Below are 14,483 nucleotides of genomic sequence, written 5' to 3' on the forward strand. Positions count from 1 at the left end.
GAAGGCAGCTAAGCTTCATATATCGGCTATTGTTCCTGCATGTACGGTTAACCAACTGAACCCCAGCATGCATGCCTATTCTGGGGTCTAAGCTGCTTGCAGAGCTTGTAGATCTGTTATTTTAGGCGAATGTTGGATGAGAGATTTGGTGTCTAAATCAGGCTTAAAGGCTCCTGACGTGCAGAAGGAAAAGCTCCCAATGTTGACATAGTCAAAAACAACCTCATTCAACACCCCTCGTGGGCGGGGGGTATTTGAGGATAAGATGACATCAGCTGTCATATTTCACATCTTGACACAATTTCCTCGTACAGGGAGCGAGGAATCAAGGGCAAGACTCTTTGTTCTGATGCCCTGCAGTGGTATGACGCACACACACACATGCACACACGCATGGCGCACGGACGCACACACGCGCGCGCGCACACACACACACACACACACACACACACACACACACACACACACACACACACACACACACACACACACACACACACACACACACACACACACACACACACACACACACACACACACACACACACACACACACACGTGCGTGCACCGCACTCGCACGTTTACTTTGCTCCGCGCCACAAACCTCAGACTGTGAAGAGAGAGAGAGAGAGAGAGAGAGAGACAGAGAGACAGAGACAGAGAGAGAGAGAGACACACAGAGAGAGAGAGAGAGAGAGAGACAGAGACAGAGAGAGAGAGAGAGAGAGAGAGAGAGAGAGAGAGAGAGAGAGAGAGACAGAGACAGAGAGAGAGAGAGAGAGAGAGAGAGAGAGAGAGAGAGAAAGAGAGAGAGAGAGAGGCAGGCAGGCAGTGTGTTGCTATGGGGACCATGAGGCTCAGCAGGCAGCAGTTTATTGCAGATGTTATATCAATACTTTTATTCAATGGTGTAAAGCAAAAATGTTTTTTTTTGCGGTAGTATTTTCTTTCACTCAGAACAGAAGAATAACAGCCGCGGACATCAGTGCTTTTGTAACGGCCGGTAGAGAAGGGCTCGTTTTAAACATGAACGTCAGTTAGATTAGGAGATAAATGCACTTTTATGAATCTCATAACACTGGCTCCCCTAACAGCACAGCGATGCATTTGCGACCTCTGTAAAAATGTAGACGCTATGTACAGTAGCATCGGGAGCGTTTGCTCATTGGGAAGATGCATTTGAGACGTTGCTTGCCAATTTAGCTCCTCGCTTGCGCAGCGACGTCGCGATTGCATCTTCCCAATGAGCAAACGCTCCCGACGCTACATAGCGCCTACACTGTTACAGAGGGAGAGCAGGCATCATCGGTGTTATGTCGCTGTGCTGTCTGGCTCTCTATGAGGACTTCCTGGTCACGTGATCTCCCGTCGCATTTCGGGAATTGGAGTGTTTCTCTTCGGCCACGGCTGCCTCGTACAGTAAGCTACAGGTTTGATATAAAATAATAACCGACGCGCCAAACGCGTCATCGGGGCGGGAGACATCAAAGAGTTTGGCGAATTGCGCGTTGTGAGCACCCAGTGTGTTAAGACAGTGTTTCTCAAAGTGGATTCCAGAGACTCTCTAGGTTCCTTTATGGGGGTCTAAATTGACCTTTACAAGTCTGTAACTCTGACAGTGTACAAATGGAACCAAATGGACCCATTAGGGTCCATTTGGTTCCATTTGTACACTGTCAGAGTTAAGGGAAGGCCTTGAAATGTGAAAGTTTGAGAAACACTGTTGTCTTTCTGTTACTGTGCTGTTTTGACTACTAAAGTATTGAATCACTTCAATGAAAACTGACCAATGAGCTCCTTGTTCCTGACGTCCAGGGCCATGTTCCTCAGGGCGGTGGCCACGGCACACACCACCCGGTCGTTGTCTATCCTCAGCAGCTCCACCAGGATGGGAAGACCTTTCTCCTTACGCACCGCCGCACGGATATACACCGACCACTAGAGGGAGCCGGGGAGGGGAGGGGAGGGGAGGGGAGGGGAGGGGAGGGGAGGGGAGGAGACAGAGTAGAGAGAGAAGTGAGAAGGAATGAGGGGAGGTATGGAGAGAGAGAGAAAAGTGTGGTGGGAGGTGGCAGGGAAAGAAAGAGGTGAAAGGGATTAAAGGAGAGATTAAAGGAGAGATCCCCGACAGCGATGATTTGCTGTTCCCAATGTGGGCTATGTAATTGTACACAGCGTCAGGGAGGTGCTGAGAATGTTAGAGAGACATGGGCTGAAATTTCTAAAAGGAGCCTTTTGGTGAAACTATCGAAAATAGCAGACCTCCAAGCTCACAACGCGTCTCGCTGCGTCACGTTGTGAGCTTGGAGGTCGGCTATTTTCGGTACTCGATACCACACTAAACTAAGCATAATTCACCCTTTGTTAGGCTCCTGGTTGGTCCCTGACTGACCAACCAGCAGGCTCTATCTGCCTTGTCCCGCCCTGGTTCCGCCTTTTTTATGTTGAATTAGCTAAAACCAAATTTTTTGAGAAATAAAAACATTTAAAAGCATGCTGATTCACTATGCTGCCACTGAGCAGCTCCAATTGACTGAAACAAAGTTTGAAATTAGAATTGAGCACACAGAATAACAATATGAAGCAACTGAATTAACATGGCAGTGGATGGAATGTCCCACTGTATGTCCCTCCAAGACACAGCAACCAATGGGTGTGGAGAGGGGCAGGACAATGGGCGGGACTTGACAAAGGGTGAATTAAGTGAGTACTGGAGATCCATGCCGTGTTTCTACACAGAGAGGGCAATTCTTTCAACATAAGATGCTGCATTCAAGTTCAGGAGAGTTTGGACCAGGCAATTCTCTTGAATGCTGCCTTCAGGTATGGCATGGAAAGAGGGGCATTTGCATTTCTTTAACCATAGTGAAAACTGCATTCATGGTCTGGAGAGGGCACTTTTTACAGATGGATAAAAGGGCAGGGGCTCGAGCCCCCTTTGATGTCTATGTGTGCGCGTGCTTGCACAGCGTAGACAGAGCAACCTAACTACATGGTGTGCAGTGTTGATTTCGTCGACTAAAACTATAACGAAAAATGTTCGTCGACTACCTTTTTTCACTGACCAAAACTAAATAGAAACTAAATAAAAACTAAGCTATGATGACTAAAACTATGACTAAATATATTGACAATTTTTTTTAACAAATAAAAACTAGACTAAAACTTCACAGTAGGGACTAGTGGAGAAGAGATCCAGTAGAACTGAAAGACAAGTAATTTCATGTTTGGTTGCACTCTGAAAATAGCAGATCTACAAGCTCACAACGCGTCACAGCGCGGCGCGTTGTGAGCTTGTAGATCGGCTATTTTCAGAGTGCAACCAAGTGTGTAAAATCAGCCATTACAAAACCATCAAGGCCCGCCAAAAATTATGATATTTAGTCGACTAAAACTAAATTGCATTTTATTCAAAAGACTGCGACTAAAACTAAATAATAAATGTGCTGCCAAAATGAACACTGATGGTGTGGTTGTTGCAGTACCTTCCAGCTGCCTGCGGCCAGGTTCTGCAGGGCCCCCGCGGCCCCCTCCAGGGTGTCAGGGTTGGAGCACTCTGACAGCAGGGTGAGATAGGGCTTGACGATGGTGGGGTGCCATAGCATCTGGATGCCTTTAGGGGGCTCCGCCGAGTCCGGGAAGGGTCCCACTCCATCCCACTGTGCAAAGAAGAAGGTGTACTGTGTTCAACCACTTATTACACAGTGCAAGCTATTTTGGGCCATTAAAGAGGTGGTGCCATGATTTCCCCCCCTATAAAACATGATTATCAAGTATTATGATTATACTAGGAGGAAGATTTTTTCCAAAAATGTATACAGAAAGAGTTAGAATTGGGTTTTTATGTGGCCACACCCCCAGTTCATTAAGTATGCATGGATGGCATGGTGGGTGGTGACCCAGCTGATATAGCCACACCCCACAGTGTTGGGTGAATGGTAAATGGGGGAGGAGTTGATACTGTGACATACTTAGTATCTGTGTTTTTTAACTGACGCTTTTCACCACAAGGTGGCAGCCTCCAAGAGAAAACAAACAAATACTAAGAGAATACATCATTTCTAAAAAAAAAACACATAAAGGGGTCTAATGAAGTACTTTCAACCTCCTAGACACATGAAAAACAGAAAAAGTACAAAACTATGGCACCACCTCTTTAAATAAGAAACCTTTCGAACACAATTTAGAGGAGGCAGGCAGTGATCATCACCCATGTGCACAGTGCACACGCCCCCCCCCCCCCCCCCCCCCTCCCACCACCTCGTACAATTCAGCAGTCAAAGTCTCGTCTCAAGTCCCATTCCCCTGTTCCACCATCACTGGCCACCCAGAGCACTGACCATTCCAACTGTTAACTCGATGACTGCCAGGGGCCACAAGAGGCCGCTAGAGTGCCAGACATTTCTCCATAGGCCTTCGCTCTAACTTCCGGGTACACAGGCAGAAGTGGCTTGGGTTTTCACTGCAAACACTGTTATGAACGAAGACTGGAGGAAGTGAGCTAACAGTTAGCTATCGGCTTCTTTATTTTTTAGAAGCCCGATCTGAAGCTATTTAGCCGCAAAAAAACTTTGTCGCTGCCCTGGGAACACAGTTCAGAGAAAAAGGTCTCTAAAGATGTGAGTTTGTATTGGAGTCGGCGGCGCGGTGCGGCGGCGTTACCCGATTACGGGCCGATGTAAACAGAATCGCGGCCCGGGGCATGGATGGAAATTTAGACCGGGGCTTCGTTGAGGCCTCCGATTAATTAATTCATTTTATTAAAAATCCCGGACTAGATCGGGACCTGCACCCCGGAATACGTCGCGCCGCCGACAGTATTTTGGGGGGGGGCTCTAAACCATTTTCAATGGAATAAATCGTCGGACCATCTAGACTCGGTCGTTGGGAAGCATAGGACGAGCCAGGACCACCCACATCTCTAAAAGCAGCTCAGGGTAAGTAAATTAGCATAAAAAATATTGTATTGTATTGAAAAAAAGCCAAACTTGTTCGGGATAGGCACAAAAAGGGTTAAAGGGATATTTCACTTTCACAAAAACTTTTTGTAATTTTATTGTCTAATCAGGCTCTTGAGAACACCCTCGACAGTTTTTTTTATTTCTTCATTCAGTATTTAGATATTTGATCATTCATTTCCCCCTTCCAGGACCTTCCTATACAAACCCATTATAACTTCAAACTTAATTTTAACCACGATAGGTTAAATGAAAACAACCATCCTTTTTTCTGGCGACTCCTGACACCCTCCAAATATGTGAGCAGGCCGTGTTTTTTTTTATAACTTTTTTCATTTATTTTTTATGATCTTTTATTGTATTTAGTAATTTTCATTTCCCCAAAAGATTAATAGAAATGAATGAAACATGTTATCGAGAACGTATTTGGAGGGTGTCAGGAGTCACCAGAAAAAAGGACAGTTGTTTTCATTGAATTTATCATGGTTAAAATGGAGCTTGAAAATATCTAAATGCCGAATGAAGAAATTCAAAAACTGTCGTGGGTGTTCCCAAGAGCCTGATTAGACGATAAAATGACAAAAAGTTTTTTTGAAAGTGAAATATCCCTTTAAGGCCCATTCCCACTAGCCTAGCTCAGCTAGAACATCCACCCATGTTAAAACAAGGAGGGGATACTGCAGTTAGTTAGCTACATTAGTATATAGGCTGGCTATGCCAGGCTACATTCCCACTGGGCCAGATAAACAGATACAAAATATCCCTTTAAGTCAGGGAGCTAATGGTGTACACAGTATATGAGAATGACTATGATTGGGAACAGAAATTAATTTGTTGAATTGTTTCGTAGCTGTCGGGTGGAAACCAAAACAGTTCCTTTTATTATTATTATTATTTCAAAATTGTGAAAATAGTCGATCTACAATCTTGTAAAACGACTATTTTCTCTACTTTTGTGTGACACTTTTGTATGATGAAGTAGCATTCGTTTACGGAAAACAACTTGAAATAAGGAAATACATGGTTTATGTATGTTTATATAAAAAAACTAATACATAAATAGTATGCTTGGGGTCTTTGAAAAAACATGCTACAGTGTGATACACATTTGCACTTTGAAATCTAAGATCAAAAGATGAACAGAGATGAAGTTGTGCCCTCTCAACATGGCTATTAGCAGACCCAGATGAAAGGGAATGGAATATACAATATATACGTGTCGTACACTCCTTGTTTAACCCATTCAGGCCTAGGATTATTGACTGCTTTAACTATTGAAAAATAGCAGATACAAGCTCACAGCGCGGCACCGAGTGCCGCGCTGCAAGCTTGTAGATCTGCTATTTTTGAAAAATCATGATTTCTTTTTTGCAAGTCTTTGAATATATCTACTTAAAAGCGAACTTTTGTAACTCAAATATTTACTTCTGGGTGGTCCCTGGGACAACATATTTTGAGATGGGGGTCCGTGGCCAAATACCTGTAATTTTAGGGGTCCTTGACATGAAAAGGTTTGAGAACAGCATGATTTAGAGGAAGGATTTAGAAGTTGGGTCAAAGATCGGGTCAAAGATATTCAAAGACTTGCACTCAATTTCACGATTTTTCTAAAATAGCAGATCTACAAGCTTGCAGCGCGGCACTCGGTGCCGCGCTGTGAGCTTGTATATCTGCTATTTTTCTAAAGTTAAAGCATAAAATAATGGTTAAAGTGGTTAAAATCTAACGCGACTCGGGCACGTTCGAGGTATTTGAGAGTTAACACACAGATCTGCAGTTTATTTCACCATGTTCAGTCAAAGGGCTTGACTTTAAAGACTCGGGGGAAAAAAGCTTGTCACAGCTCTAAAAAGAAAACATTGTGATCTTTAAATGACCTTTTTAAACACAATCTGAAAATGAAATTTTCAATGAACATGAATAATGTATTATGAGAATACTTTCATCAGGGCTTGAAGTAAACCGTCTGCAACATGTTCCTGTTAAGAATTGTATGATTACATTTAAATAGTTTTTTAGGCCTATCTGTGCACTATACCCTAACCCAGTAGTGGTTCTCAACCTGTGGGTCGGGACCCCCCTGATGATTAACTTAATGTGCAACATTGTTTTCTCACTCAACAGTAAACCAAACAGCATCAAGTTGAAGTGTATAGAGGGAATATGCACATTTCTAAAGTGACAATTTAAGGACTTTTTAATACCTATAAAATGACAAAATGAAACATTGGCAAATACTTGAGCGTCTAGTCGGGGACCGACTATCTGTCTGTCTGCGTCCATTTTATGCCCATATATGGAGATCTCTGTATTTGTCTGTCGGGCGGCCGAGTGTCTAGTCGGGGACCGGCAAACTTGGGAACGATGTAAATAGGGAATGAATGCCCCGCCCTTTAATGCAAACCCCATTATACCTGTTGTCATAGGACCCGTTTTGACCATCTGTTTGCCTGTGTCCAGTTATGCCCATATATGGAGATCTCTGCAGACACAGTGCCGGTTCCGGAAAACTCTGATGTCAGACATCAGCCCCTCATACGGGCGTCCATTTTATGCCCATATATGGAGATCTCTGTGAATGCCCTACCATTTAATGCAAACCGCATTATACCTGTTGTCATACGACCCGTTTTGACCATATGTTTGCCTTTGTCCATTTATGCCCATATATGGAGATCTATAAGTCTGTCTGTTTCCCTTTTATGCCCATATATGGAGATCTCTGTATCTGTCTGTATGTGTCCTTTTATGCCCATATATGAATATATCTCTGTCGCTTTTTGTTTATTTCTTCTTTAAGCAGAATACGCAGATGTCAACAGCTAGATCTGTGACATCAGAACACGTCATACTGATGACATTCAATACGTAACCATGGCATGTTTTGTTGACTCATGTACGTGATGTCAGAGCCTTTTATGGAGTGATGTCACAATGAGTCAGCGCTTGCGCCGGTTTCCTCCGAAACAGCCTGATGTCAACAATCATCGTGATTCCGAACGTTTCACGACGCGTCGGGTCGAGGCCGGGCACGGCACTCCGCGCCGCGGTGGGGAACGTGCATGCCGAATCTGAAGCCGGTGGGAAGAACGGTTCTTGAGATTCGCGGATTACATACATAACATACACGCAGAGACTTCTCGCATTTATTGTAAGATGCGAGGCGTTGAGAGCATGTAGATCTACTATTTTCACAATAGAACCGTGTTATATAAAATGTAATTCAAAAACTCATAGTGCTCGTCAGGGTGGGCCCGTGGGGGGTCCCCAGTTCAAATATCATTATTTTGGGGGGTCGAAGCCTGAAAAGGTTGAGAACCACTTAATTCTCTACACGTGTGCCTTTTCTCCTTTCCCGTCATTTGATTTCTCCATCCTTATACTACCTTTCCCCTCCCCTCCTGTCTCCTGTCCTCATCTCCTTTCTTTAACTCATTCCACACCCTCGTTTTTCTCACCCTCACTCTACTAATCGGTCGTTGGAAACCTCGCATGTCATAAATATTCAGGAAATACTGGGGGGAAAAAAAGAACCTGAGTTCCAATGGACCCAGTGTAATTATGATGTATAGTCACAGGCCCCTTGTCAATACTTTTCATCCGTTAAATATTTATAAAAACCCACAGACTGACTATACATAACCATTTTCGCTTTCGCTTCTTTCAAAATCTTTCAAAAGTGGCGAAAGCAGCTCCGATCTACAACGCATCGTGCCACGGCTATTTCCACTACATGTGTATACACTCTTGAAATAGCGGAGATACAAGGTTTCTGCCCAAAAAAAGACGTAATGCTACAGTCGATACAGTTTTTTTTGCCCTCTTCAACCAGCTCTCCAGTCACTACAGTTCACGATAATCACCCACAGCTGCACTAAAGTGGCATGAAGAGGGGAGAAAGAGAGAGAGAGAGAGAGAGAGAGCGAGAGAGAGAGAGTGAGAGAAAGATAGAGAGAGAGAGAGAGAGAGAGAGCGAGAGCGCGAGAGAGAGAGAGAGAGAGATGGGGGTAATGGGTGATGATTATGGAGGGGTATGAATTGGCCCATTCCGTGCTGATCCCGAGGTTGGTTTTAAGATTCCTGGCCTGGTTGGTTCTGCTTGGATGCACTGAGAGCTGGAGTGTTCAGCTGAACAGACAGTCAAAAGCCTCCCGGCTCCATCAAAATACATTCCACTTACTCTTTTTCTCTGCTTTCTTCCTGCCGCACTTCCTCCTCCTCCTGCCTAATACTCCCCCTGAATGAGAATTTAACATTTCTGCTGCTTGATGAGGGAAACGTACCAAAAAAAAACAAAAAAACTAAAAGCATTTGAAGCTTTAACGAGCAAATTTATCCCAGCGGTATTCATGTAGGCCGCCGGTGGGGCCGTGAGCATATTGACGAGTGGGGTCCCCAAATAATTGCCAACACACTATGATTTTAAAGGAAAAATAGGTAACTTTAAGACTATTAAAAATATATATATGTATCAGTAACTATATTATTGTGCTGGGGTGTTTCCTTGCAAAAAAGACACATCCCCTGGCTGTATTTCTGTTCTGTTCCACTCTTTATGTTGACAACAGAAACATTGGAGGGACGTTTTTGTCAGCCAGAGCTCTTAATTGCTTCCTTTGAACTTCAAAGGGGTTGTGCACTAATTAATTGATTGGACCATAAAAGTGTCAGGTTCTCGTTAGTGATCTCTCTAATCAATGAAAGCATCAAAGCCAACTACCTGTTTGATACCTATCATAGAGGGGAGGGGGGAATGTTTTTGTGTACACACAAACCTGCCTATTTTTCCTTTAACGTTAATATAACACCATTTTATACAACAATAATGTAAAAAATGTCATGGTATTATTTCTTTAAAACCTTGCACCAAAAATGTTTTCTTTGTGATACCAATGAATAGGAACTACAGGTATACTAGCCTACATTGTATATGTACAGTATGTATACTCTGTTAGTTCCATTGAGCCATGGCGGAACATAGTCCATTCATTAATCATTAAAATGATGCGCGTGGCCCAAGTGAATGTTTGCCTATTTTCCCGAATGTTCGCCAATAATAATGACACACCCAGAACATGGAGGCTCGGGATGCAGCTTTCATGGAATTTGTATCCGTTGAGGAGACACACGCCAGTCACGCCAGTTGACGCTCAGTCATTACTTGATCGCTGTCTGTGTTCTCTCTGTTATGTAAAAAACAAAGGGAGACTGAATAATTGTTTGCCTGGCGAAGGGTTTGGGAACACAAGACATGAAGCCAGTTCAAGAGAAAGAAACTACGGTAAAAGCCTGGCAAGAATGTGTTTTTGAAGTTGAGTACAATCGTCTCTGTCGGGTGGAACAAATGTCCAAAAGTGTTACTTTTTAGATTCAAATTCAAAAACAGCAAAAGCAGCAGATCTGCAAACTCAAAAGGCATTGTGGATCTGCTACTTTTGATGATTCGCTGTGACGCTGTAGTATGAACAAGTAGGGTGTTAATTTACAAAAGAAATCATGGCAATAAGCCCGACAGCAGTGATATGATATACTGGATTTTTTGGACGGAAATACTTCCCACCCACACATGCTCCTGTTGTCCTATCTTCCTTTACTGCTCAAGTTAAAAAGTGGAGCAGTGCATATGAGCAGTTCATTTCATTAAGCTATACCGTGTGTGTGTGTGTGTGTGTGTGTGTGTGTGTGTGTGTGTGTGTGTGTGTGTGTGTGTGTGTGTGTGTGTGTGTGTGTGTGTGTGTGTGTGTGTGTGTGTGTGTGTGTGTTTGGCCCTGTAGGTTGCTCAACAGCACCACTTAAAGGCCACCCAGCGGTATTGCAGCAGCTGTTGGTACTACATACATATACATATAGTGACATGAATACAAAGGGACACACTAAGTCAAACGTGGGAAGCGATTTGCACCGCTCCAAAAACAAAGCTGGATTTGTTTTCAACTGACAACAACATCACCCTGTCTGCTACACCCCTAACTAAACAACCAACCAGATATGTCGACAAATGACAGCCGACAGCTAACGAGACATCAGGTTTTGCAGCACGTTCGCACGCGTAGAGAGAACAAAACAACCTGTTTGAAGGGGATGACGGGCGGGGGTCACGCATCACATGCTGCGTCTGACGTTCTCTTTGATATGATTATTATGGATCACTGTGGCCGCCGCTAAATATTCATGACAGCTGGACGTCAAACATTGACTCAAAGAAGGAGCTCAGGCGCAATCATGAATTTCAAAAGGACCTTCATAAATATTCATATGATGTTAACTGTACACTGAGAGTGACGCAGGGATTAGGCAAAGCACATGATGCTGGACTATAAATGAGGAGATTCCTCAATCCACTCGAGTGACAAAAAAAAAGAAAGATGTCTACAAAATGATTGATAGTGTTGAAAATGTTGCACAGATCAGCAACACTTTCATAAACCTGACTAAAACGGTTCCTTTATTATTATTACAGTATTTAACATTGTAAAATAGTGGATAATAGCCGTTCTAACAACCCATCACATCACAACAAAACGTGTCACGATGTGGCATGTTGTGAGCTTGTACATCTGCTATTTCTGCTATTTCGTACAGTATACGAAATAGCAGGCTTAAGTGTTTAAGAAAATGCGTTTACCCTATTTGTACCATGTAAGAAATACTTGTCATGATATGTTTTAGCCATAATATGGCCACCAAGACTGACATCATCAATATGACATAATCAATATAGGACATCATCAGTATGACATCAGAGATTCACAGGGAAGCCACCAAGCCCCCAGAACGACTTGTAAATATTGAAGCTTGATATTGAAGCCAAAGCTGGAACTGCAGGCGTGGTGAAAAATAAATGCACAAGCAAAAGAGCGTGCCGCTGGGGTCTGCCATGGGGTTCAATGGACGAATGCCAGATCCTTACAAGCTGTACCTCGATGTAAAGGTGACAAATCACCGATAACAATGATATCAAACACAATACCATTTGGCATAATTAAAGGGGGCATATAATGGACCGAATGTTGGCAAATTTTGGGTCGCCAAACCCACACGTTTGGCTGTGGTGCTCAAACTGTACCTTGTTGTAAAGGTGACGAACAATACAAATGATGAAACAATGGCTGCCTTCTCTGTTTGTCCCACCTGGTCGTGGCTCTTCTTCTTCTTCTTCTTCTTGCCCCAGCACCCGGAGCTTTCTGCGTCCTTGCCGCCGGCGTCGCACAGCAGGCCGTCCAGCTCCTCTGACCCCCCCTGCTGGCCCTGGGAGGTCTCTGCGGCCAGCCGGTAGGACAGGTTCCTCAGGATGCACACACAGTTCTCTATGGTCTGAGAGAGGGCAGAGGAAGAGAGAAAGAAAGAAAGAAAGAAAGAAAGAAAGAAAGGGCAAAGGAGAAAAAAAACGTAATAATTGAGAAAGAGAGCAGAATTGAGAGGAAGAGAGCTAAGCCTGATTGAAACTGGATAAAAACAAGTTTTCATATAGCACAAACAAGTTTTCATATAGCACAACATGTACATCAGTATGTCCAATATCCATAAAATGTGATAGCAGGCAAATAGCGGTCCATGTAATCGGCCAGCCAATAACTCAGTCAGGCTCTAGTCTAGACCAGAGCAGTGTAAGCAGAGTGGCGACACGCTTTGATCTCGCCGCAGACCGGAAGTGGCTTCGCATGGAGCCTGTTCTCATTCTTAGCGAGCCTTTGCTGCTCTTCAGCCCCGTCCGCTCCCATTATAACCGAGGCATTTTCACTCGCTGGTAAGTAGACTAAATAACGTCTAATAATGTTGTCTACCTTGGAGAGGCCCGTGAATGCGTTAAAAAGGGTGGAAAAGACGTGATTTAGTCTACTTACCAGCGAGTGAAAATGCCTCGGTTATAATGGGGGCGGACGGGGCTGAAGAGCAGCAAAGGCTCGCTAAGAATGAGAACATGCTCCAGTAAGCTAGGCTAAGCTAGTTTTCCACTATGCTTTCCACGCTTACAATTGGAGTCGACGTAAGTGTCGTAACTCTCTCTATCAATGGGTCTGGTGTAGACTGCCTAACTGCGCACACGCAAAACACGCGCACACATACACGCACGCACACACACACACGCACACGCAGTCAGAATACGATCAATCAATACAATGCAATCAAAACAAAATATGTACAATTGAAGGGAGTAAAACCGTTTTCATGTATGGATGTTACTCAATCAGAATGATTAGTATAGTCTTTAAGGAGGTTGTGTTCCATTTGATATCCACACACGCACGCACGCACGCATGCACACACGTGTGCACGCACAGTCGCACGCGCACGCGCATGCACGTACAATGGTAATCCTATTGTAGTGAGCGGCCATGCAGACAACAGGCTTGGACCTTGATCTTGTGAAGGATTTCTGGGGATTAAACATCCAGATCTCCTTCTCAACAGGCCTCGCTCAGCAGGACTGCACAACTACACAAACTACAAAGGAAACACACACACACACACACGCACGCACGCACGCACGCACGCACACACACACACACACACACACACACACACACACACACACACACACACACACACACACACACACACACACACACACACACACACACACACACACACACACACACACACACAATGCAGTGCTTCTCTGAACTATACTACATTGTTCTCACTTTATTATTTACCCTGTGGTTTTGTTGACCAGGGTTGAACCCCTGACATCAACTAACCTGTGAAGTAAGTCAAATGGTAAATGGTGCATTTGCATAGCGCCTTTATCCAAGGCGCTTTACAATGATTGTGCATTACATTCACCCATTCACACACTCACACTCATACACCGATGGCGGAGGAAACCATGCAAGGCACAAACCTGCTCATCGGGAGCGACTATAGGGGTTCAGAGTCTTGCTCAAGCACACTTCGACACTAAATGTGGGAGAGCCCGGGATCGAAGGTTCCCAACCTGCCGCTCTACCTCCTGAGCCGCTGCCGCTAAGTAAGTTGACATTCAGTTGAAAAGTACGGTATGCTGAGACAATTTTACTCAGAGAGCCGGCGGCTGTGGCTGAATGAGCAGAGAGAGACTCCCCATGGGAAACATGAAGGTTCCAGGTTAGATTCCCGGGCCCTGACTTGACTACTGTAGGTGTCCAGGTGTCCAAGGGCAAGACCCCACAATTGCTCCCCCACCGAGCAATAATGACCACCTGAGCAACTGAGTGTCACCCATGGGTTTAATGAGTTTTGCATTAGTGTCAACAAACAATATTGTATGTTGGTGTAGTGTAGTTCAGTGAGCACCCAGGGGTCCTTGAAGGGGTTCCAGGGGGTCCTCAGCAAATTGAGTTAAAAGCATTTATTATATCGTCGCTGTCCGGCAGAAACTAGCCAACTCCAATTTCTAGATTTTTTATTTTGTTTTCATAAATCAGTGCTATTGAACACCCTTTACGTCTGTGTATTGGTTAAACAAATATTGAAGCAATGAAAAGTATTAAAAAGCGCTTCTGACAAAACCAGCTAAGGGTCGATGCACGCTCCACTTTTAGA

General features: G+C 44.1%; 1 protein-coding gene across 1 annotated transcript in view; it reads right to left on the reverse strand.

The window, feature by feature from the left end:
* Positions 1 to 14,483, reverse strand: part of LOC308286155 (catenin delta-2-like) — a gene marked incomplete at both ends in the record, with an annotated part of 218,736 nt that overhangs the window by 33,528 nt on the left and 170,725 nt on the right. Inside the window, 4 exon segments of the mRNA XM_080727111.1 lie at positions 1,788 to 1,938; positions 3,463 to 3,480; positions 3,483 to 3,659; positions 12,090 to 12,272. Of these exon segments, the coding sequence (XP_080583237.1) occupies positions 1,788 to 1,938; positions 3,463 to 3,480; positions 3,483 to 3,659; positions 12,090 to 12,272 (529 nt within the window).

Source organism: Nannobrachium achirus (assembly GCF_963921795.1).
Source record: "Nannobrachium achirus genome assembly, chromosome: 5".
In the NCBI taxonomy this organism is placed as follows: Eukaryota; Metazoa; Chordata; class Actinopteri; order Myctophiformes; family Myctophidae; genus Nannobrachium; species Nannobrachium achirus.